The 24,311-nt window shown below is 29.4% G+C and overlaps 1 protein-coding gene across 4 annotated transcripts; it reads left to right on the forward strand.

Annotated features, from left to right (window-relative positions):
• The first annotated feature begins 12,227 nt into the window (after window positions 1–12,227).
• On the forward strand, window positions 12,228–23,562 carry LOC130950468 (probable LRR receptor-like serine/threonine-protein kinase At1g05700). 4 transcript variants are annotated; one of them, XM_057878966.1, is made up of 13 exons: window positions 12,228–12,393; window positions 12,474–13,023; window positions 18,277–18,767; window positions 18,893–19,031; window positions 19,159–19,230; window positions 20,954–21,025; window positions 21,096–21,176; window positions 21,423–21,595; window positions 21,716–21,954; window positions 22,051–22,177; window positions 22,393–22,461; window positions 22,562–22,751; window positions 22,878–23,562. In XM_057878966.1, exons 1-13 carry the CDS (start codon window positions 12,300–12,302, stop codon window positions 23,293–23,295), a joined length of 2,715 nt encoding a protein of 904 aa, XP_057734949.1. In that variant the 5' UTR covers window positions 12,228–12,299; the 3' UTR covers window positions 23,296–23,562. The 4 variants fall into 4 exon arrangements, with proteins under 4 accessions (XP_057734949.1, XP_057734951.1, XP_057734952.1 ...); XM_057878968.1 differs by having other exon boundaries at window positions 12,474–12,990; window positions 18,262–18,767; XM_057878969.1 differs by having other exon boundaries at window positions 12,474–12,990.
• The last annotated feature ends 749 nt before the right edge of the window (window positions 23,563–24,311 follow it).

The following is a 24,311-nucleotide window of genomic DNA, read 5'->3' on the forward strand; positions in this document are numbered from 1 at the left end:
GTCCTTTTGGACTGATTAATTCCACTTAAGTCCATAATGGACAAAAGGGAAATGAGAATGATTGCAAAGAGATAAATTTTGTTTATTTTTATTTATTTTTTTTTTTGAAATAACCGAAAAAAATAAAATTCAATAAAATAAAATAAAAGGAAAATAAAAGAAAATTCGAAAATTAAAAATAAAATAAGATCAAAGCAAATTGAGAACTGAATCAATTAGTGAAGAAAAAGATTTTGAAGACAGCAATTAAGAAGATATGATTGAAAAATTTTTATGAAAAAGATTTGATTTTTAAAAAGAGGAAAGAGAAAAACAGCAAAAAGACACCAAACTTAAAATTTTTAGAAATCAAACACTAATTTTTTTCGAAAATTTTAAGAGAAAAACACAAAGAGGACACCAAACTTAGAACTTTTATGAATCAAAAAGGGACTAAGACTACGCAAAAACGAAAATTTTAAAAGAAAAATAAAAGCATGCAATTGACACCAAACTTAGAATATGAAACTAGACTCAACTAAAAGACTCTAAACCAACAAAAATAAAACAGTCCTAATCTAAGCAACAAGATAAGCCGTCAGTTGTCCAAACTCGAACAATCCCCGGCAACGGCGCCAAAAACTTGGTGCACGAAATTGCAATAACACTTTTGCAATCCCGCACAACTAACCAGCAAGTGCACTGGGTCGTCCAAGTAATACCTTGCGTGAGCAAGGGTCGATCCCACGGAGATTGTCGGCTTGAAGCAAGCTATGGTTATCTTGTAAATCTTAGTCAGGATATCAGAAATTATCAGGATTGATTGTAAGAAGCAAAAGAACATGTAATGGTTACTTGTACTGCAGTGATGGAGAATGGGTTGAGGTTTGGAGATGCTCCATCTTCCGAATCTCTGCTTTCCTACTGTCTTCTTCATCAAACACGCATGTCTCCTTCCATGGCAAGCTCGTGTAGGGTCTCACTGTTGTCAGCAGCTACCTCCCATCCGCGCAGTGAAAGCTAATGCACACACTCTGTCACAGTGCTGCCAATCACCGGTTTGGTTCCCTCCCCTACCGGAATAGAATCACTCTTTTGCGTCTGTCACCAACGCCCAGTAGGTTACAGGTTTGAAGCACGTCACAGTCATTCAATCATTGAATCCTACTCAGAATACCACAGACAAGGTTTAGACCTTCCGGATTCTCTTGAATGCTGCCATCAGGTCCTGCCTATACCACGAAGATTCCGATGAAAGAACCCAAGAGATAACTACTCAATCTAAGATAGAACAGAGGTGGTTGTCAGGCACGTGTTCATAGTTGAGAATGATGATGATTGTCACGGATCATCACATTCATCCGGATTAAGAACAAGTGTTATCTTAGAATCGAAGCAAGCATGATTGAATAAGAAACAGTAGTAATTGCATTAATCCATCAAGACACAGCAGAGCTCCTCACCCCCAACCATGGGGTTTAGAGGCTCATACTGTGGAAAGAACGTGTACAAAATGTTATGAGGTCATAAGGTACTGATTACAATGAAAAAGGGTCCTATAAGTAGTAAACTAGTATCCTAAGGTTTACAGAAATGAGTAAATGACAGAAAAATCCACTTCCTGGCCCACTTGGTGTGTGCTTGGGCTGAGCAATGAAGGAAATTCGTGTAGAGACCTTTTCTGGAGTTAAACGCCAGTTCTCATGCCAGTTTGGGCGTTTAACTCCAACTTTTATTCCAGTTCCGGCGTTTAACGCTGGAATTTCTGAGGCCGGATTGCTATGCGGGTTTGGGCCATCAAATCTTGGACAAAGTATGGACTATTATATATTGCTGGAAAGCCCAGGATGTCTACTTTCCAATGCCGTTGAGAGCGCGCCAATTGGGCTTCTGTAGCTCCAGAAAATCCACTTCGAGTGCAGGGAGGTCAGAATCCAACAGCATCTGCAGTCCTTTTCAGTCTCTGGATCAGATTTTTGCTCAGGACCCTCAATTTCAGTCAGAAAATACCTGAAATCACAGAAAAACACACAAACTCATAGTAAAGTCCAGAAAAGTGAATTTTAATTAAAAACTAATAGAAATATACTAAAAACTAACTAAAAGATACTAAAAACATACTAAAAACAATGCCAAAAAGCATACAAATTATCCGCTCATCAGGTAAGCTTTTCAGGATGACTGCACTGCATTCTTCAGTGAGGTAAACTTTTTCAGTTTCCCTCCAATCCTTCTTATGACTTAAGATCTCTTTCATGAACTTAGCATAAGATGGTATTTGCTCAAGTGTCTCTGCAAACGGAATCTTTATTTCAAGAGTCCTGAGATAGTCTGCAAAGCGGACAAATTGCTTATCCTGTTTTGCTTGGCGGAGTTTTTGAGGATAAGGCATTTTGGCTTTGTATTCCTCAACCTTAGTTGCTGTAGGTTTATTACCTGCAGAAGTGAGTTGGGAAGCCTTTTTAGAAGGGTTGTTATCAGCACTTGTATGTGTCTGATCCCCCACTGGCAATTGAATACCAGGGGTGGAAGCTGGAGTGGCGTTAGATGCCAGCTCCTTATCTGTTTCTAGCGTCTGAACGCCAGAACTGTGCTCCCTTTGGGCGTTCAACGCCAAATCCTTGCTTGTTTCTGGCGTTGAACGCCAGGAATGAGCATGGTTTGGGCGTTCAGCGCCAGCATTATTCCTCTCTGGGCTCTGATTGTCCTCAGAGGGATTTTGAGTAGTCATTTGTTCATTTCTTTGCTTCCTGCTGCTTTGAAGTGAGGTATTTAATGTTTTTCCACTTCTTAATTGAACTGCTTGGCATTCTTCTGTTATTTGTTTTGACAGTTGCTTTTCTGTTTGCTTTAACTGTACTTCCATGTTCCTGTTAGCCATTCTTGTTTCTTGTAGTATTTCCTTGAATTCGGCTAGCTGCTGAGTTAGAAAATTCAGCTGCTGATTGAATTCATTAGCCTGATCTACAGGACTGAGTTCAGCAGTTACTGTTTTAGCTTCTTCTTTCATGGAAGATTCACTGCTTAGGTACAGATGCTGATTTCTGGCAACTGTATCAATAAGCTCTTGAGCTTCTTCAATTGTTTTTCTCATATGTATAGATCCACCAGCCGAGTGATCTAGAGAAATCTGAGCTTTTTCTGTAAGCCCATAGTAGAAGATGTCTAATTGCACCCACTCTGAAAACATTTCAGAGGGGCATTTTCTCAGCATCTCTCTGTATCTCTCCCAAGAATCATAAAGAGATTCATTGTCTCCTTGTTTGAAGCCTTGGATGCTCAGCTTAGCTGTGTCATCCGTTTTGGAGGAAAATAGTGATTCAGGAATTTTTCTGACAGCTGTTTCCATGTCTTTATGATGTTCTTAGGTTGGTTATTTAACCACCTCTTAGCTTGATCTTTTACAGCAAATGGAAACAGTAATAATCTGTAGACATCCTGATCTACTTCTTTATCATGTACTGTGTCAGCAATTTGTAAAAATTGTGCCAGAAACTCTGTAGGTTCTTCCTGTGGAAGACCGGAATACTGGCAACTTTGCTGCACCATGATAATGAGTTGAGGATTCAACTCAAAGCTACTAACTCCAATGGAGGGTATACAGATACTACTCCCATATGAAGCAGTAGTGGGGTTAGCATATGACCCCAGAGTCCTCCTGGACCGTTCCTTTCCACTTAATTCCATGATGGAACAAGGGAGATGATATGTATGTTGATATTATTTATTTTATAAAAATTTATTTTATAAAATAAAATAAAAAAGAAATAAATAAAAATGAAATAATTAAAATAAAAAAATTGAAAATGTTTTGTGAAGATTTTCGAAAAGTTTGAGGAAAAAGAGAAAGTGGTTAGGATATATTTGAAAAAGATAATAATATATATATATATATATATTAAAAAATAAATTTTTTTTTTAAAACTTAAAAAGATAATAATTGAAAAATTTTGAAATTGAAATCTGAATTTTTATATAAAAATTTCGAAAATATAGTTTAAAATTAGTTAGAAAAGATATTTTTTTTGAATTTTGAATTTTATGATGAAAGAGAAAAACACACAAAAGACACAAGACTTAAAATTTTTAGATCTAATACTCCTTATTTTCGAAAATTTTGGAGGAAAAACACCAAGGAACACCAAACTTAAAAATTTTAAGATCAAAACACAAGAAAGACTTAAGAACACCTTGAAGATTCACAAGAACACCAAGAACAAAAGAAAGAACACCAAACTTAAAATTTTTAGAAAACCAAGATAAATTTTCGAAAATTAAAGAAAGATCAACAAGAAAACACCAAACTTAAAGTTTGGCACAAGATTAAATCAAGAAAAATTATTTTTGAAAAAAGATTTTAAAAAAAAGATGCCCAATTGCCAAGAACATAGACCAACGCTCTAGCCAACTGAGCTATAAAATTAATGTGTTTTTAAAGATGTATTATATTTATGGATAAAATAAAATTTTTTTGAAGATTAATATTTTGAAAAAGCACAAGAAAAATACGAAAAATACACAAAACAAAACAAACCAAAGATCAAACAAGAAAAATTGACAAGAACAATTTGAAGATCAAGGAAGAACAAGAACATGCAATTCGAAAAATTAAGAGACAAAGAAAAGCATGCAATTGACACCAAACTTAGAACAAGACTCTAAACTCACGAAAAAAAATTAGAAATTGATAAAGAAAAATAATATTTTTGAAAAATTTTTGAAAAGGGAATAAAGAACTCAGAATTTAATGACTCTATAACAACAAAAATAAATTATTCCTAATCTAAGCAACAAAATAAACCTTTAGTTGTTCAAACTCGAATAATCCCCGGCAACGGCGCCAAAAACTTGATGCACGAAATTCTAATCTCAATATCAAAATCAAGATTTCTTATGATCTCGTACCACTAACCAGCAAGTGCACTGGGTCGTCCAAGTAATACCTTACGTGAGTAAGGGTCGATCCCACAGAGATTATTGGTTTGAAGCAAGCTATGTTTATTTTATTAATCTTAGTCAGGATGCCAATAAGGTTATTTGGATTTAATTGTAAGAAGTAAAAGTGTTTGGAATAAGTAATTGTTACTTTATTAATGAAGAATATGTTGGGGTTTTGGAGATGCTTTGTCCTCTGAACTTCAACTCTTCCTTGAAATCCTTTTCCACACGCAAGGCTCCTTCCATGGCAAGCTGTATGTAGGGTGTCACTATTGTCAGTGGCTACCTCCTATCCTCTCAGTGAAAATGGTCCAGATGCTCTGTCACAGCACGGCTAATCAGCTGTTGGTTCTCGATCATGTTGGAATAGGATCCATTGATCCTTTTGCGTTTGTCATCACGCCCAGCAATCGCGAGTTTGAAGCTCGTCACAGCCATTCAATCCTTGAATCCTACTTGGAATACCACAGACAAGGTTTAGACTTTCCGGATCCTCAAGAGTGGCCGCCATCAATTCTAGCTTATACCACGAAGATTCTGATTAAGGAATCTAAGAGAAGCTCATTCAATCTGATGTAGAACGGAGGTGGTTGTCAGGCACACGTTCATGGATCTGAGGAAGGTGATGAGTGTCACGGATCATCACCTTCTTCATGTTTAAGCGCGAATGAACATCTTAGATAGGAACAAGCGTGTTTAAATGGAAAACAAAAGTAATTGCATTAATTCATCGAGACGCTGCAGAGCTCCTCACCCCCAACAATGGAGTTTAGAGACTCATGCCGTCAAAAAGTATGTAATTCAGATATGAAAATGTCATGAGATACAAAGTAATCCTCTAAAAGCTGTTTAAATAGTAAACTAGTAGCCTATGTTTACAGAAAATAATTAAACTAAGATAATTGGTGCAGAAATCCACTTCTGGGACCCACTTGGTGTGTACTGGGGCTGAGACTAAAGCTTCTCACGTGCTTGGGCTGTTTCTGGAGTTGAACGCCAGGTTCTAACGTGTTTTGGGCGCTGAACTCCAACTTGTAACCTATTTCTGGCGCTGGACGCCAGACAGCAGCATGAAACTGGCGTTGAACGCCAGTTTACGTCGTCTATCTTCGCGCAAAGTATGGACTATTATATATTGCTGGAAAGCCCTGGATGTCTACTTTCCAGCCCAATTAAGAGCGCGCCAATTGGACTTCTGTAGCTCCAGAAAATCCATTCCAAGTACAGGGAGGTCAGGATCTAACAGCATCAGCAGTCCTTTTTCAGCCTAAGTCAGATTTTTGCTCAGCTCCCTCAATTTCAGCTAGAAAATACCTGAAATCATAGAAAAATACACAAACTCGTAGTAAAGTTCAGAAATATTATTTTTGCTTAAAAACTAATAAAATTCTATTAAAAACTAATTAAAACATGCTAAAATCTACATGAAAATACCTCTAAGAAGCGTATAAAATATTCGCTCATCACATATACAGTAGCTTCTAGCTATGGTGTGGCTTTTCAATTTTTTCACATTCTAACAGATTTTCTTCTAGAATACTACAGAAAGAAATAATATGGACAACCATTTGAAATCTCAAATATCAACCTAAAATTAAAAATTTTATATGAAAATTTAAGTAATGAATGAGGGTTTACCTATGAACTAGAAATTGGGACTAAAAATGCAAACAGTGGTATCGATTTGTCCAAGATGTTACAATAAAAAAGAATCGATCTTTCGTTATCTCTGGACGTGCCCTGATACAGTTGAAATTTGGCATGCAAGCGGCTTCCCTGTTCCGTTTCTTACGGAGCTCCCATGGCAGTGGTAGTTGAATTTGCTTGAACAGTTCAATAACGATAACAGAAAGAGGAAGAAAAAATTGATAGCTATTACAACTTGATTGAATTGAAAAGCTAAAAATATATTAATTTTTTAAGGAAAACAGAAGTCTCCCTCCTAATTGCGAAAGAAGTTCATTGGGTCTTCAACGAACTCTCTATTTTTGCGAATATTTCCAATATTATCCTTTGTTTGTTGTCCAAATATGGACGGTAAACTTCATTTCTAATGCAATGAAATCACTTTATCTTTGAACCAAAAAAAAAAAAAAAACCTCTACCACCTCATGTTAGAAATTAAAATGGCTTTCGTTGGTCGTTAATATACTTCATAGCCATATGTGAAGCACGATTAAACGTAAAGCAATTGCATAAAATTAGCAAAATTGAAACTCAAACAGCGCAGCTAGACCAATATATTTATCTATTTTATTTAATTTGGTGACATTGAATCTGTATTTAACAAAGTATGGTAGTGTATTAATCGTCCAATATCTATAATCTTCCTTTAATATCAAGAGACGTTTAGTTTATTCAAATTTATTTTCAAAATTTTCGATAAATTTTAATTTTATTTTTAATTTCAATTTGTTCAAATCTATTTAAAAATTAGACCAATGATTTTTTTTTTCAATTTATCCATGTTATTCGCCTTTCTCTCCTCTCAAATACCACCACCACCAACATCCCATTGTCCTCAATATACAATTAAGCACAGCCAAAAAATATAGCCTTCATCTAAAAATCCTCTGAATATTTAAATAAACATCTCTTTTAACTTACTAATTAATATTACAATGTCGCTAACTTATTAGCTATAAGCAAAACTATATATTTAATTAATATATAATCAATCCTGCACCTCATGATGACGATCACAGCTACCAATTCAACTGTTTTGGTAGTTATTGATACCAATTGGTTGATGAGGTAGACGACGACTTAGCTTAGATAGTGATCATGGAGGACAGGTGCCGAGGTAGACGAAGACTTAATTAGAAATTTAGAATAGTTATCGAGGGCAGTAACTTCGTGGCATGGTTCTTTCATGTTGTTATTTTCTTGGATTGGGTTGTCCAACCCAAAACTTTGACTATAACATTTAAGAAAAAAAATCAAGTATTATTCCAGTCTCGTCACATCGGATATATATTCCAGGTTAGAGACAAATTAGAGCTAGATTACTTAGTTTGAAAGGTATGTATTATACTGTAGCTGTAAGACCTAGACTTCGCTGTAGACTTTGTAACAAAGACCAAATTGGTATTTATTGCTTCAATGATTTATGGCATGACCGCATGATGGGACTTTCAATTACAATATATGTTAAAGAAATAAATTATTACCACAAAATAAATAATAAATTAAAAATCCTACGAAAGAATATATAGAAGCTGACGTAGTTACCAAAAAAAAATATAGAAACTGACGTAGGATTTTTTTTTTCCTCCTTCCGGTCAACTTTAAAAATCGCACAATTTGATATTAAAAATTGAAAAAATATAAAAAAAATAAGAATACTAAATAATGTAAATAATAAATATATTAAATATTCAGTAAGTGATTATGTTGATTCTTATTTAGATGGTAGTTATTCTTTTATTTTGATTCACTTTACTCAGCTCAGTTAATAATAATTGGATATTCAATTCACGTATGCAAATGATAGGTGATGATTTAGATAAAGATGCCTATTTCATCTTTTATTAAAGATATTTTTATGTTGTGTTTTAATTAGTTTCTGTATAATTTATTCGATGTTCCTCATCACATATTATTAAATTTCTCAAAAGATTTTCTTTCCAAAAATAATAAAAAACATTTAATTTGGACTAAAACAAAAAAATAATAGATTAACTATTAGATTTTTTTAAATTATTTATATAAAAAAATATATCACATTTATCAATATATATATATATATATATATATATATATATATATATATATATATATAAAACAAGATCAAACCTCTTAAAATTTTTATAAATAAAAAAATAATTAATTTATATTCGTACAATATATAAAACAATTACTATATTATTATTATATTATAGATTAAGATTCACTAATTTAATTTTTTTATTTTTAATATAAACATTAGAAATAAATAAAATTTTTATAACTAAATCTAGTATAATAAAATATATATAATATTAATTAGTTCTTAAAAAATTCTAAAAAAATAGTTTTTTTCATTTTAGTAAAATAACAATTTATTAAAGTAGACAAATTAATTATTTTTTTCTCATATACAGTTTTTTTAAGACATAAAAGTAATTAATTAGGACATTGGTCAAGATAATTAAAGTCACTATTTCATTAAATTTTTAATTTAAAGAAAAATCTTAGTTAATTTTGGTATAGAAATTTCAAATTTGAAAATATTGATAAAAATTATGTTGAATTTTGATTTATTTAATTCTCATTTAAATTAATCACTACATAAGTTAAAGTTCTGTTTTGAAGTTATATTCAAGCTTTAATCTGATTTTTAAAGTTTTAATTTACTTAGTTTGATTTTTTTTAACTTAGGTATCCATGACTCATATTAGGGTTTTAAGTATTTAGTTGAAAAAAAAATTAAGGTAAAAAAATTTTTAATTGTCACATCAAATAGTCGCTAGAATGTATAATGTAGCAGTCGTTAGTCATATCAGCATGTCGTTAACGATTTTGTGAGGCAATGACAAAAATAAGATCAGGAACCAATGTGAGTCATAACTATTAAGTTGGGAGACTAAATTGAGTAAATCGAAATTTTTGAAATTAGATCGAAATATAGTTGTCAGAATCGAACCAATGATCGAACCGGTCAAGCTACTGGTTAATTGGTTTATTGGTTCAACTGATAAATCACTGGTTGAACCGATAAAACCGATCTCACATAAATATAAAATATAAAATAGTTAAAAACTTAAAATTAAAATTTGAAATACATATCTTCACTAACATTTTATGAAAAATCAAGTCTCAACTTATAAAAATAACTAATATAAAAAAATCATAAAATTTTAATACGACAATAGTATCTTAATTTGACACAATAAAAAAAATTAATTCACAAATCCTATCATCTAACTATAATATCAGTAGATTTTAACACTAATATCAAAACAAATAACCTTAATCAGTAGATCAAAACACTAAAATAGATCAAGTAAATTAATAAATTTTTAGTGAAATTTATATTTATATTAATAATGGTATATAATTAAAATATAATTAATTTTAAAAATAGAAAAAATAAAATAAAATTAAATTAGATATTTATGCATACTATATAATTAGTATTTGTCAAAAATAGTACTCAAAAGCACATTGGCTAAGTAGCATGTGGAAGTTGTTTTTGCTCCAAGGTTCTTGGTTTGAGACTTGGTGGAGACATTTGATATCTGATGCAAACATAAAAAGTGCCAAAAATTATAATGATTATATTTTTAACTAAGAGGAAGTGCCAAAAAAAAGTACTAAATATAAGAACATTGAAGTGCCAAAAAAAAGTATTAAATATAAGAACATTTAATCAAATATTAAAAGAAAATTTTATTTTAAAACAGTTGGACTTTTTTTGCTCTTATATAATAATAATAATAATAATAATAATAATAATAATAATAATAATAATAATAATAATATAATTGTTTTATATATCACACAAATATAAACACTTTTTCTGTGATCTTATGAAAGGTTTTGTAAGTCCCTAACTTTACTATCGATTTTTGTAGTGTTAGCCCTCATATTACCAATTTGATTCATATATAATTCGGATGATAAATTATTTGGTGACGTGTTTCCTTTTTTACTGTGACATACTTGTTTATTATTATTATTATTATTATTATTATTATTATTATTATTATTATTATTTTGTACTTAAAAAATAACACGCCAAATTATTACTATAACATAATAGAAGTATGGAAGTTTATCATTCTTTTCTAATAGAGGAAACAAAATTCTTTTCAATAGTTTATTTAACGTTTAGTAGAATAAAAATAAATTTTATTAGAATAAATTTTAGTACGAGTTTAATATTTTTATTCATCATAAAATATTTATAGAATTACTCGTAGATAAATTTTAGAAAAAAGAAAAAAACATGATTTTTAATTTTATTTTTAAATAAACTTTATTTTTAATTTTAAAATAAATTTTATTTTTATTTTTTAATAATATTAAATTTTTACTGTATATAATTATTTAATTATTTTTTAATTATATATAAATAAATTACTCTTAATAAGATTTTTTTGTGTTATTCAATTATCTTTTTTAAAAAATAATTAATTATTAAAATAATTAAACTTTTTCCAACAAAAATAATAAAAAAATTATGAACGAAAAAAATTAACCATCATGATAATTTTTTGTATTTTTATTCATATTTTAATTATAAACATAAATATATAATTTGATTATATTTTTTATGAAATGTGACTATAGATGTAGATAAAATTTAGTTATATTACTTATATAGTTTCATTGTATTGTATTGCTTATAAAGTTAGATTATAATTATGACAATAGAATTATTCTTGTATTTTTATATGTGTGACTAACTGGTGGTGTTAAAACATTACTCTTAATTATAAATAAGGTTTATAATTTAAAAAATCAAAAACTCAATTAAAAAGATACGAAAAAATGATGTTAAAATATTCTAACTCTTTAAAATAAAAATATTCGAAATTCAATTAAAAATTATTTAAAATTTAAACTCAATAAAAATTTATATTCAATGTGTTTTGTATTAAATATATTTAATAACCTATTATATCATATTAGTTGAAATTAACTTTTATAATGTTAATTTTCTAACAACATTTTATTAGAAAAAACGGTTTTTTTAGAAATTTTTAAAAATTAATTAATATTATATATTTTGTTACACTACATCTTGTTATAAAAAAATTATTTATTTTTAATACTTATATTAAAAATAAAAACAAAATTTAAATTAGTAAATTTTAATCTATAATATAATAATAATATAGTAATTATTTTATATATTGTACGAATATAAATTAATTATTTTTTATTTATAAAAATTTTAAGAGCTTGTTTTATATATATATATATATATATATATATATATTTTGATGAATGTAATATATTTTTTTATATAAATAATTTTAAAAAAATCTAATAGTTAATTTATTATTTTTTTGTTTTAGTCCAAATTAAATGTTTTTTATTATTTTTGGAAAGAAAATATTTTAAAGAATTTAATAATATGTGATGAAAAATACCGAATAAATTATACAAAAATCAATTAAAGCACAACATAAAAACATATTTAGCAAAAGATGAAATAGGTCTCTTTATCTAAATAGTCACCTTATTCTAATATTAGAATTTAAAAAGTAAGTTGAGATAGAATATTTTTTTATTTTATTAGATCAATTCTAAAATTTATTATTCACATTATTTACAAAACTCATTATCTAAAAACGTAAAAAATTGAGCTTTAGCTAAAGAGAAAGTACAGGAGAGTTAGTTAAATAGCAACACTGAACCACTCGTCATCGTTGTCACCCCAAACAAAATAGGATATGCATGCAATGGCAAAGAAGATCGCAAACTCTCTTTTTCTACTGCTTGGTGCTCTTTCTTTCGTAGCCACGGTCCAAGGCCAGGATCAATCAGGTTTGATTACTTATTAAAATTTGAACAGTCATCTTAAATTTTGCAATTTCTTTAACATAATAAAGTTTCGTGATTTCTAGCAGGATTCATTAGTATAGATTGTGGACTACCTGAAAATTCCAACTATACTGAGAAGAGCACCGGAATCAATTACATTTCAGATGCTAATTTTATTGATTCTGGTGTGAGTAAGACTGTGTCGCCCCAAGATAAGACTACTCATCCACAATATTTTACTTATCTTCGAAGTTTCCCTAATGGAATAAGAAACTGTTACAGAATAAATGTAACAAGTGTTACTAGATATTTAATCAGGGCTAGTTTCCTGTACGGAAACTATGATGGTCTTAATAAGCTCCCAGAATTTGATCTTTATCTTGGAGTTCATTTTTGGGACACGGTGAAATTCACGAATTCATCAGTCAGCATAAACTATGAAATTATAAACACTCTATCTACGGATTATATCCATATCTGTATGGTTAACAAAGGCACAGGGACACCATTCATTTCAGTCATAGAAATGAGGATTTTGGACAATGTTAACATTACTTATACCACTCGAGATCCAACGGCGTCATTGGCACGATTTCGAAGGTTGGCTTTTGGTATCACCAACTTAACATATAGGCGAGTCCCTTTTTTTCAAATATATATAATTGATTCATATTTGCAACTTAATAGTAATAGAAACTTATTACTTGTTACATTGGTTGAATTCATCGTATCTTCACAAAGTGAAAAACTATAAAATACAAAAGAAAAAACTATACATACAGATGAGTATTTAGTTTATAATATATATGTACGAATTTCATTATGAGAACAAAGATAATTGTTATATGACTAACATTTTTTTATATTTAAACTAATACTAACCAACTCTCTATTTTAATTTTTTATATTAAAAACGTTGGTTCCTGATATATATATTTTTTTAAAATAAATTATATATGCAATTTGTTTTTAATATTTATCAAAAAATTTTAAATTTTTAAATATTTAATTTGATTCAATTTAATTCTCAATATTTTAAATAAATTTTATTTTTTTATTTTTAATAGTTTTATGTTTTAAGCTTTTTTATTTGTACATTTTTACTTATTTAACCCAATATACATGAAACCCAAATTTATTGTGCTGTATGAGTGTGTTTGTGTGTGTCACTCTGTGACTGTATATCAGTGTGTCTGTGCGTCTTGGATTATGTCAGGAAGTGGTTGAGTGTTGATCAAACTCCTAACAATGATTTTGATATTCACACTTAAATTCAAAGGAAGTGAAGCTTTTCCGCTCTATTTGAAGAGCGTGGTGATAATGTTCTTAATATCCTACTATTACATTATTAGGGTATGCTTTTAGTATTGAAGCTCATATTTTAAATAAATAAGTACTTATTTATAAGAATGTCGATGCTCTCATTTGAGAATGTGTTGGATTTGTGCCTTTGGTGAAGATGGTAATATTTCATCAGTTATTTTTAATTTGAGCTAAAATCTATCATTCATTTATTTTATTTTAATTATGTCATAATATCACTCATTTTAAAAATTTAAACTGACAATAATATTTCATCAATTAGTTATATTTTTAATATTTTTTCCTCAAATAAAAATAATTTTTGGACATATATATAATTTTAAAATTATGTCATAATATTCCTTATCTTAAAAATTTAAACTGAAAAAAAGAGACAACATAAATAATTATATCTTTAAGATCCTAATAGATTGTTTATATAATTGATTATTGATTATAATTAATAACCATTGACTATTGATCATAACTAATAAGTTATAAAGAGGAAGCAGAATCAGAGGAGATTTTGAATGAGAAAATAAAACATTATTTAAGTGACACTTGAACTTGATAGTGGTATGTAAATATTTTGTAATTTTTTTCTCTTTCGTATGTGTTTATCATTTAGGTTTCTTCTCATTTAAATAAAATAAATTATTTATTTATTCAAATACTACACAATTCTACCGTTTTAAATATTTAGTTGTGTTTTTTTCTGGTAAAACAAGTGGAAACAAAAATGAAAATATTTAGATTGGTGTTAGCAACGAAAATGGTCAATGGATTGGAGCAATTTTTTCTCCCTATTTTCTCAATCAAGGCCGACAATAATAAATTTGGATCTTTTAAATTTTAATCTCTCATCTTTAAATAATTTTTTTCATATTTTTTTTGTCTCATTTATAAAATAAATGATGAGACTTGAGAGATCACATTTTATCTTCTAAAATAAAATTCAAAATTTCACAATAATAAACCAAAAAAAAGATGAGAGAAAATCATTATCAATTGATTTACGATAAAGAGTGGGAGATGATCATAATTTTCTCTCTCATCTCTTTTTTGTTTATTTTCGCTGGCAGTGAAAATAAAAAATATATTTTTTTTAACTTCAAATACTAACATAAATATTATAATTTTTGTTTTTGTTTTTTTTTAACTAATGAAAACACAATTAAATACACAAATTGATAAATTTCTATATCCTAATTCAAACGGATAAATAAAGAATTTATTTTATTTAAATGAAAGAAAGCCTTTATCATTTATTTATGTGTTTGTCATATACTTATGTGAACCCACAGCCTCTCTTTTTTTATAATTTCAACATGATAATTATTATGTTTTTGTTATTTTTAATTTTAATATAGATTTAATTTTATATTTTATATTTTATTAGTATGTTTATGCAATATAAAATAATTAAATATTATGTTTGATTGAAAAATTTTGATTTATTTCGAGTAAAGTTGGATAAGATGGAGTTTAAAATTTTAGAGTGTTGATAAGATTAAAATTAAGATATTCTCAACGTGTAGATAAAGTAAGATTGAGTTTAGTCATCAAAAAAAGTAAGATTGAGTTTTGAAGAGAATTTAAATTCAAGGATAGAATTATAGTATAGTTTAAACCCTAACTTTACGCTATCTATTACCAATTCTAAACTAGATAATAAAATAGAATGGAAAGAATGGTGGTGATAAAAGTGACGATGATGATTTAATAGAAAAGATAAAATTATTATTATTATTATTATTATTATTAGGGTTAAGTACTTTTTTGTCTTTAAGATCTGATGTCAAAATAAAAATCGTCCTTAACCTTTTTTTCATATTAAAATTATTTTTAACGTTACAAAATATTATAAAATCATTCTTTTATCGTTATAAACGATATTTTTCGAATAATTTTGTCCTTAAACAAAAATAAAAAATCCTCCTTATCCTTACCACTAACTTCTGTATCATCATTATCATCGCTACATATCTCTCTCCCTCTCTCTTTTCTCAACGCCATCACCACGGCCACTATAACCATCACCACTGCCACCATAACCATCACACATTCTCTCTCTATTACCTGTTCATCATCCTAAATCACTATCACCTACTCACAAACTAAATTCAACAACAACAATAATCAGATTCAGCAACAACAAATTCAGCAATTTCAATAAATTCAGCAACAACAAATTCAGCAACAACAACAACCACAAAATAAATCAACAGCAACAGTAACATCTACAAAATAAATCAACAAAAATTTTAGATTTAACAACACTTCAACAATCATCAATTACAACTTCAGATCTAAAATCAACAACAACAGAAATTTAAAAAAATGATGTTTACGTTTTTCAAAAATAAAAAAATTAAAAAATGAAGAAAGAAAAGAGGAAGAAGGAAGTGATGGTGCAGAAACTTACTGCTGCCGGTGCTGTCGCAGCTGTGGGTGATAGAGCTCGACGCGGACAGAGCGGCTCCCACCTCAGTCACGACATGATGGTGGCGGCCGCACTAGAGTAGGAGACCCAAATCAACAGCCTGAGCTGAAACAACGCCGTTGAGGTCAATGCCGACATGGTTGTCGTTGAGGGCTAAGGAGGGGCCAGAATCGCTGAGGGAGTGGTCGTAGTAAGAGATGAGGAAAGCAAGGCCGACGCCAATGGAAGAAGGGTTAAGATTGGTGATGATAGAGAGGGAGAAGAAGGTGGACAAGGAGGCGGGGCGGAGATGATAGGCTAGTAGAAAAGGAGAGAAGAAGAATTGGAGTTTTTTTTTGGGGTGGAAGGGGGTGTTCGAAGAGAGTATGAGGAAGGGGATGGAGAGGGAAGAGATATTGGGGGTGACCAGGTGTTTGGCGGGTTTGTTTTTGTTTTTTAATATTATTTTTATTATTTTTATTAATTATTAAGGGTAATTTGATTAAAAATTTAAAATTGAGGTAGAAAATGACGATTTTATAACGTTGAGGATGATTTTAATAAGAATAAAAGGTCGGAGACGATTTTGATTTTGACATTAGATTTTAGGGATGAAAAAAGTATTTAACCCTTATTAATATTAGAGTTTACTTAAGTTGTACTCTAAAGACACGTGTTAAGATACCAAAGAAACTAGGAGGGTTAGGTGTGGGAGATGCGATGGTTCGTAACACCGCTTTATTATTTAAGTGGTGGCGGAGATTTTCTAAGAAAATTGTCCATTATGAAAGAAGGTTGTGTGCTTGTGCAATAATTTAAACCTTAACCAATTATTGTCTACTCAAGTTTTGCTAACAAAGGGGGCTTGTGGAGATATATATGTCACCTGCGAATAGAAGGGTAAAATGTCAGACAAAAGATGATTGATGGACTTGCTATTGAAGTAGGAGATGGTAGATCAACCAGAATTTGAAATGATACATGGTTATAGTTGGGAAAGCTGAAAGAATCATTTTCGAAGCTCTTCTTGATTTCAAATAACAAAGAATCCGTAATTGGGGACTGTGGATTTTGAGATGGGATAGAGTGGGTGGGGAACTTCCAATGGAGGAGGGAACTCCGCCAATGGAAGACTGACAGTTTGAATCAACTGCTTGATATCTTGCATGCTGTGACATTGATAGCAGGTGTACAAGATAGAATAGTGTGAAAATTTGACAAGGAAGGCGTTTATACTACTAACTCATTTGTGCAGGTTTTGCAGGAACAGACTTTGACGGGTGATATCATTAGCTACAAGTTTACAAATGGAATCTGGAAAAGACTAGTACCCCCTCGAGTTGAGTTGTTTATTTGGTTTGTGCTAGTAGGTCGAGTTAATACAAAGGATTGTTTGAGTAGATTTGGCATCATTGATTAGAATGATAATGTTTGTGTTATGTGTAACAAGGAAGTTAAATCTGTACAACATTTGTTTGTTACGTGTGAGTATACTTGACAAGTATGGTGTGCATGGATTACTCACGTAGGTCGTATTTGGAGCATCGCAAGGTCCATAAAAGAACACTTTGAGAGTTGAAAGACGATATCTATGGGAAAAGAGACGAACCTAAAACATAGTTAGGGGATTCTTTTCAGTTATATGGAATATTTGATTGTGTAAAAATAAATTCATTTTTCAAACCAAGGCAATAGTTATAGTGGATTGCGTTGCTAGATCGTTTTGTTACTCCAAGAAATAGTGTAAAAACTAACTTATATTATTGATGGCTAGACCAAAGATGACGTAGGAGTTGTTTCGTGTTTATTTTCTATCTTGTATGCTCCACCAAGTATGTTGAGCTTGTTTCTTCTTTAAAAAGAAAAAATTATAAATTAAAAAATTATTAAAAATATAAAAAATTAATTTTTTAGTGTATTTATTAAAAAATATTTTAAAAAAATTATTAATAGTAATTTATTATCTGTTTTAAGGATATATGTTAGTTAAATTATTATTACTATTATTATGTGTTAGGAGCCGATATATTTTATAATTTATAATTATCAATAGCTATTATTAATATTTTTAATGGTGTAAAATTATATTTAATAATGTAAAATTATACATTTTTTATAATTAAATACTAATTAAATTTGAATGAAAGTGGTGTCTTGTACAGGTATAAAGATGATCCATATGACCGGATATGGGAGCCTTATTGGGACCAAAAGTGGACACAATTAAGCAGTAGACTTAGCAACGATGAGTTGGGTCAGAATGCCTTTAAAGTACCAGATGTTGTATTGGAGACTGCAGCTACACCAAAAAATGCTACTGCCTCATTAGACTTCTACTGGGAGGATGATTATCATAACAATGAAACTCAGCACCAATACTATTTCTACTTACACTTCGCTGACCTTCGGAAGGTGGCTCCAAATCAAACAAGTTCAATCAATATCACCATAAATGGCGCGCTTTGGGCAACAGAGGAACTCCCATACGCTAATGCGGATTCCATTTATTCTGAAGTCCCTTGGTATGGAAGCAAAAAGTATCACATTTCCCTCTTTCGGACAGAATCTTCCTCCCTTCCACCCATCATCAATGCTCTTGAGATTTATTCAGTGAAAGATTTTTTATTACAGTTAGAAACCCAAAAAGATGACGGTATTCTGCTGCTGTTTAATTTTGTCTAAACTTAATCAGCTTCTTCTTTTCATTCTTCTATGCATATTTAGCTTGCTTTTTGTGTACTCTTGATTACGATGAATATATATATATATATACACCAGTGGATGCAGTCACAAACATCAAGAGGGCTTATAGGATGGACAGTAGAAACTGGGAAGGAGATCCATGTGCACCCATTGCATACAAGTGGCAAGGTGTAGAGTGTACCTCTTTTGATGGCTTTCTAAGAATCACATCCTTGTAAGTTTACAATTCATTAAATAATAATACATAAATTAGAAACCATTTAACCGTTTAATTACAAAAACCAACCATAAATTCATTATTGAAATAATAATTAACATTTTTGGAAATGGAATATTAAAAGGAATTTGTCTTCAAGTGGACTGACGGGAGATATACCTGCTGATATTTCCAAGCTTACCATGTTAAAATCCCTGTGAGTACCTATCTCAGCTCATCTCATTTGGTTTTTATATATATATACTATGATAGTTATGGTGACCATGTTAGTGTTATTAAAATTAAGGTCACATTTTTTAATATTTTAATAAAATTAAGTAACATTTTTTAAAAAAATGTTGTTTAACAATAAAAAAGTGATATTTTAATTCTAGTCATAATTTTTAAAATATTATAGTTATAGTAGTCACCATAATATAGTCATACTAGAATAATCCATATATATAAGGGGAATTTTCTAGTGACCAAGGTAGGTAGTAGTGGCTAAAGGTGGCCAAATATTGACCTACAATTAAAAGATTGACATGTAAAATAGTTGATTATAATGAGAATTATTTTAAAAATATGCTTTGTGAATTACATTAAAGCAAGCGAGTCATAATTTTTACAAATTTCCAAAAAAAAGTTTTGTAGACCTTCGACCATGTAGACAAAAAATGAGAAAAACTAAATTATAAGAAAAATATAAATACACAAAAAAAGAGATAAACAAAAAAGTTGTGCAGTTAATAAAAATGAGAAACTAAGTAAAAAATAAAAAATAAAAAACTACGACATTAATTTAAAATTTATAAAAATTTTTTATTATTTTTTGTTATTTTTAAATTTTCGTAATTGAATTCCAAATCAACAAATTGAGTAAGACCTTATTTAATTGCATTATATTTTGATTTTTTTTAATTTTTTTATTATATATCTATTAATAATTATTGATTCTTTCTTTAAATGGATAATATAAGAAGGAACTAAGTTGAAAACTTAATTTGTCGTATTATGAAATTTTAAGTTTATTTTTTTTCTATTCAAATATTTATATTGATAATTTTGCTTCTATTATATATTAGTTATCTCTTTTAATTAATTTTTTATAATTAAAATTTGTAATTGAGTATATTTTATTTTTTTAATTTAATTTTTTGATTGATTATTTTTTAAATAGAAGTATACTATAAAAATAATCCAAATACTTGCACAAAAATGTGGTCATTATCATTTTTTTCGCTCATCATTTTTACATAAGTTTAATTATTCTATTGGCCCTATAATTTTACCAAACTTATAATTAAATCTTTATATTTTTTTTTCAATTAGGTTTTTACATTGCTTTTAGTTTTGTAATTAGGTCACTGTCAATGTAAAAAATATTAGAATTAACAGAATATTTTCTTGCAAACTAAGACACCTATAGTATATCTTTGACCACATTTTTTCCGAAAAAATATTTCATTGATTTTAATATTTTAACGCGAAAATGACCTAATTACAAAATTAAGAATAGTATAAGAATTCAACTAAAAAAATAATATAAAAATTTAATTATAAATTTAATAAAACTAAAAAAATTCAACAGACTATGTAATTAAATATTTTATATATTTAAATTTTTATATTCATAATTAAATAATTAATTAACTTTTACTATATTTAGATTATATTGATCGATTTTTTTTTATAAATAAAATATATAATTTATTAAGAATTTCAATATTATTGACCATATTAACTATTCTGGTCTTTTCTTTCCAAATCTGTCACGTATAACCTTTCAATTGGATATTCATCCTTGGCCACCTTAGTCACTGTTTCATTATGGTCACCATAGACGTCCCCTATATATAATGCACTTCAATAATTTGATTACATTCGTATTTTTTTTTCTCTTTCTGGATTGTAATTGTGCATTTGAATTGCCATCTCAGAGATTTATCAAACAATAACTTAAGTGGGACTATTCCGTCTTTTCTGGCACAACTGCAATCGCTGGAATACTTGTAAGTCCACATGATTTTATTGGTTATAAAATTTGATAAAGGATGTCATGTTTGTCTTCTGCCTTTGCAGAAACTTGGCTAACAACACCCTAACAGGTTCAGTTTCAAATGAACTCCTTCAAAAACAAAGTGATGGTCTATTATCCTTGAGGTATATTATCCTTGATATAAATACTTAAAACCAAGAATCAATAATATATATTTGACATTGAAGATGCTTTGCTTATATATATCATACTACTACTAATTATTAAATTAAATAATGATGCCTTGAACTAGCTTTCTCTTTTATTTGATTCTTCTAATAATAAATGCTCGCACAATTTCTTAAGCAGTTATGAGTAACCAAACATAACCTTTCTCTGACTTTGTGTTGTCCTATCAATGCTTATTCTAGTGTGGGGCAAAATCCAAATTTATGTGCATCAACTTCATGCAACCCGCAAACAAACGATACAAGAAAGAAAGAGAATAATGCAGTTATTGCAGTGGTAGCATCAATTGCAGGGATATTAATGCTTCTAGTGATTATAGCAGCAGTTATAATCTTTTACCAGAGAAAGCGATATGGTAACTGCTCCTAAGTCCTAAATATCATATATATGTAATCTTTTATGAAACAGACGAATGAATTTGATTTCCATCACTCGAAATAATCTGTGAATAACAGAAAATTTTCATGAAAATCAGCTGCTGCTACGAGCATTATTCTTGGGAAGCGTCGTAGTTCAATTAAGGGGTCAGAATTGGAATCGAAGCAACGACAATATTCATTTAATGAGGTTGTTAAGATGACCAACAACTTTGATAGGATTCTTGGCAGAGGTGGATTCGGAACAGTTTACTATGGCTTTATTGAGGACATTCAAGTGGCTGTCAAGATGCTTTCCCTATCTTCAGTGCATGGATATCAACAATTTGTTGCAGAGGCAAGTACTCAAAATATCCATAAGCGAAAGAAATTTCAATCTAAATTATATTGTTGCTATATTTGACAAAAACAAAAAATGGCTTTTGAATGGCAGGTTAAGCTTCTAATGAGAGTACATCACCGAAATCTGACTTCTCTTATTGGTTATTGCAATGAAGAAACTAATATAGGACTCATCTATGAATATATGGCAAATGGAAACTTAGATGAACATCTTTCAGGTGTGATCACATACAATTATTTCTATTTAGTATAGTTGAATTAATTAGAGAGTCTATATAACTTTATTAAATTTAAAAATAAATCTTTATATTTTAAAATTTATAATTGATCTTATATTTTTTAACTAAAAAATTCTTTTATTTTATATAGAGTATATAACAAAGAATATTACTTTTTTTTTTAACACTATGAAATCTCTTGCTTTTTTATAAAGGAAAAAACAACAGCGGAAGGTCCTTGAATTGGGAAGATAGACTTGGAATAGCATTAGATGCCGCCCAAGGTTAGCGCAAGAAAAATAATTTATATGTAAATTTAATTTTTTCATCAAATCTAAGTTCTTAACTAATAACTATCTATACATGGTGGAAACTTAAATCCAGGATTGGAATATCTGCATAATGGTTGTAAGCCACCTATAATCCACAGAGATGTAAAATGCACAAATATTCTATTAAATGAAAACTTTCATGGCAAATTGGCTGATTTTGGATTGTCCAAATGTTTTGCGACTGACGGGGATACACATGTATCGACAATTGTAGCCGGAACTCCAGGCTACCTAGATCCTGAGTATGTGTTTAGTTTCAATTATATAACTAATTATCCATCACATTGATTATTGAAAGAAATTTTATTAGACATAACCAAAAATTAACTAATCAAATTATTATTCGATTCGTTGTGTACTTGTGTTAGGTACACGACATCAAACAGATTGACAGAGAAAAGTGATGTGTATAGTTTTGGAGTAGTTCTTTTAAGGATAATCACAGGTCAAGCGGTGATAATGGTAAGGGAAGACATGATTCATCATATAAGTCAGCGGGTTAACTCCATGGTTGCTGAAGGGGATATAACAAAAATTGTTGATTCAAGGTTACAAGGAGATTTTGACAGTAACTCTGCATGGAGAGTAGTTGAAATAGCAATGGCTTCTGTGTCTGCCATTTCGGTGGAAAGACCATACATGAGTGATATAGTGAAAGAACTAAAGGAGTGCTTGGCTGCAGAGTTAGCCCGAAAACATAATAGCTGTGAACTTCAAAATGAAGATTTAGGTTGGCAGGGCAGTCTCAACTTAATTAGTAGTGATATGACTCCCATAGCTAGGTAGAGTCATAGTTCATTCCTAATTAATATTAGTATGATAAATAAAATGGCTTGGAAATTGTGGTGCATTTTAAGTTCAGTTTTATTGTAATAATGTATTTTAGCTTGTTAGCAATTTTGTCTTTTGTTGTTGCTGTATATTAATTAAGTATAAGCGATGAGTCCTTTGCAAATTTATTATTACAAGATCTGTTATATTCAGTTATTATCAAATAGGTCATCTGTATGTCTTATATGTCATTCAAGGTAGATTATTGTGACAATTTATATATCTAACAATTGAGTTGAAAGAAGAAAAATTATACCAGAACTTATTTGCATGACTAAATCTGATATTTTCTTCCCCCTTCCCCTTCTCAAATTGTAAGGCAGCCACTGAAGGCTAATTTGAACAAAGATATCAAATTAGGCGCTATATTCTATTTACTAAGCAAAATATAAAAAGAATGTACTAAATAATCGGAATGTGCCATGATTTAGTATATGATCAATTCTCCTACTAAATCTTTGTACTTCCTTGGGTTTGATAGTGTTTTATTCATTAACAAAGCTCATGATTTAGTAGTGCATTTTCATGCAAACTCGTATTAGTAAATTGTTGTATTTGAATGGATTTTACGAGCAAACATAATGTCCAATCATATACCACGACTTAAATATAAAAACTAAAAAGAGAAGACAAATATATAATAACATTTAGTTTAGGACAATCGGATAGGAGATGAAATTAATGTTCCAATATCTTCAACGTGTATTTTGTTTTTATTCTCTCCGGAAGTTATCGCATGTTCTCCAAATGTATATTTTCTGCACCAAGATTTTAATTTTTGCATCAGAAATTTCATGCAGATTTTTTTTTTTTCCAAGTGTCTGTCAGTGAAGGAATGTATAGATAACTAGCTTAGAGTATGAGGTAGATGTAGTCTTAACAGAATTCAGGTAATTTCTGTTAAAGGGAACTTTCTGTTATTTTTGTTTTCTGGTGTAACAAACTCTTAGCTATAGTAGTACGTGCTATGC

The sequence above is a fragment of the Arachis stenosperma genome, chromosome 9 (genome assembly GCF_014773155.1).
Source record: "Arachis stenosperma cultivar V10309 chromosome 9, arast.V10309.gnm1.PFL2, whole genome shotgun sequence".
NCBI classification, from domain to species: Eukaryota; Viridiplantae; Streptophyta; class Magnoliopsida; order Fabales; family Fabaceae; genus Arachis; species Arachis stenosperma.

Bases quoted from the DNA above. Each gene is read 5' to 3' on its own strand.
- LOC130950468 (XM_057878966.1), top strand. From the start codon at position 12,300: ATGCATGCAATGGCAAAGAAGATCGCAAACTCTCTTTTTCTACTGCTT. The intron at 13,024-18,276 runs GCGAGTCCCTTT...TGTCTTGTACAG, and splicing joins ATCACCAACTTAACATATAG to GTATAAAGATGATCCATATG. The intron at 19,032-19,158 runs GTAAGTTTACAA...GAATATTAAAAG, and splicing joins TTTCTAAGAATCACATCCTT to GAATTTGTCTTCAAGTGGAC.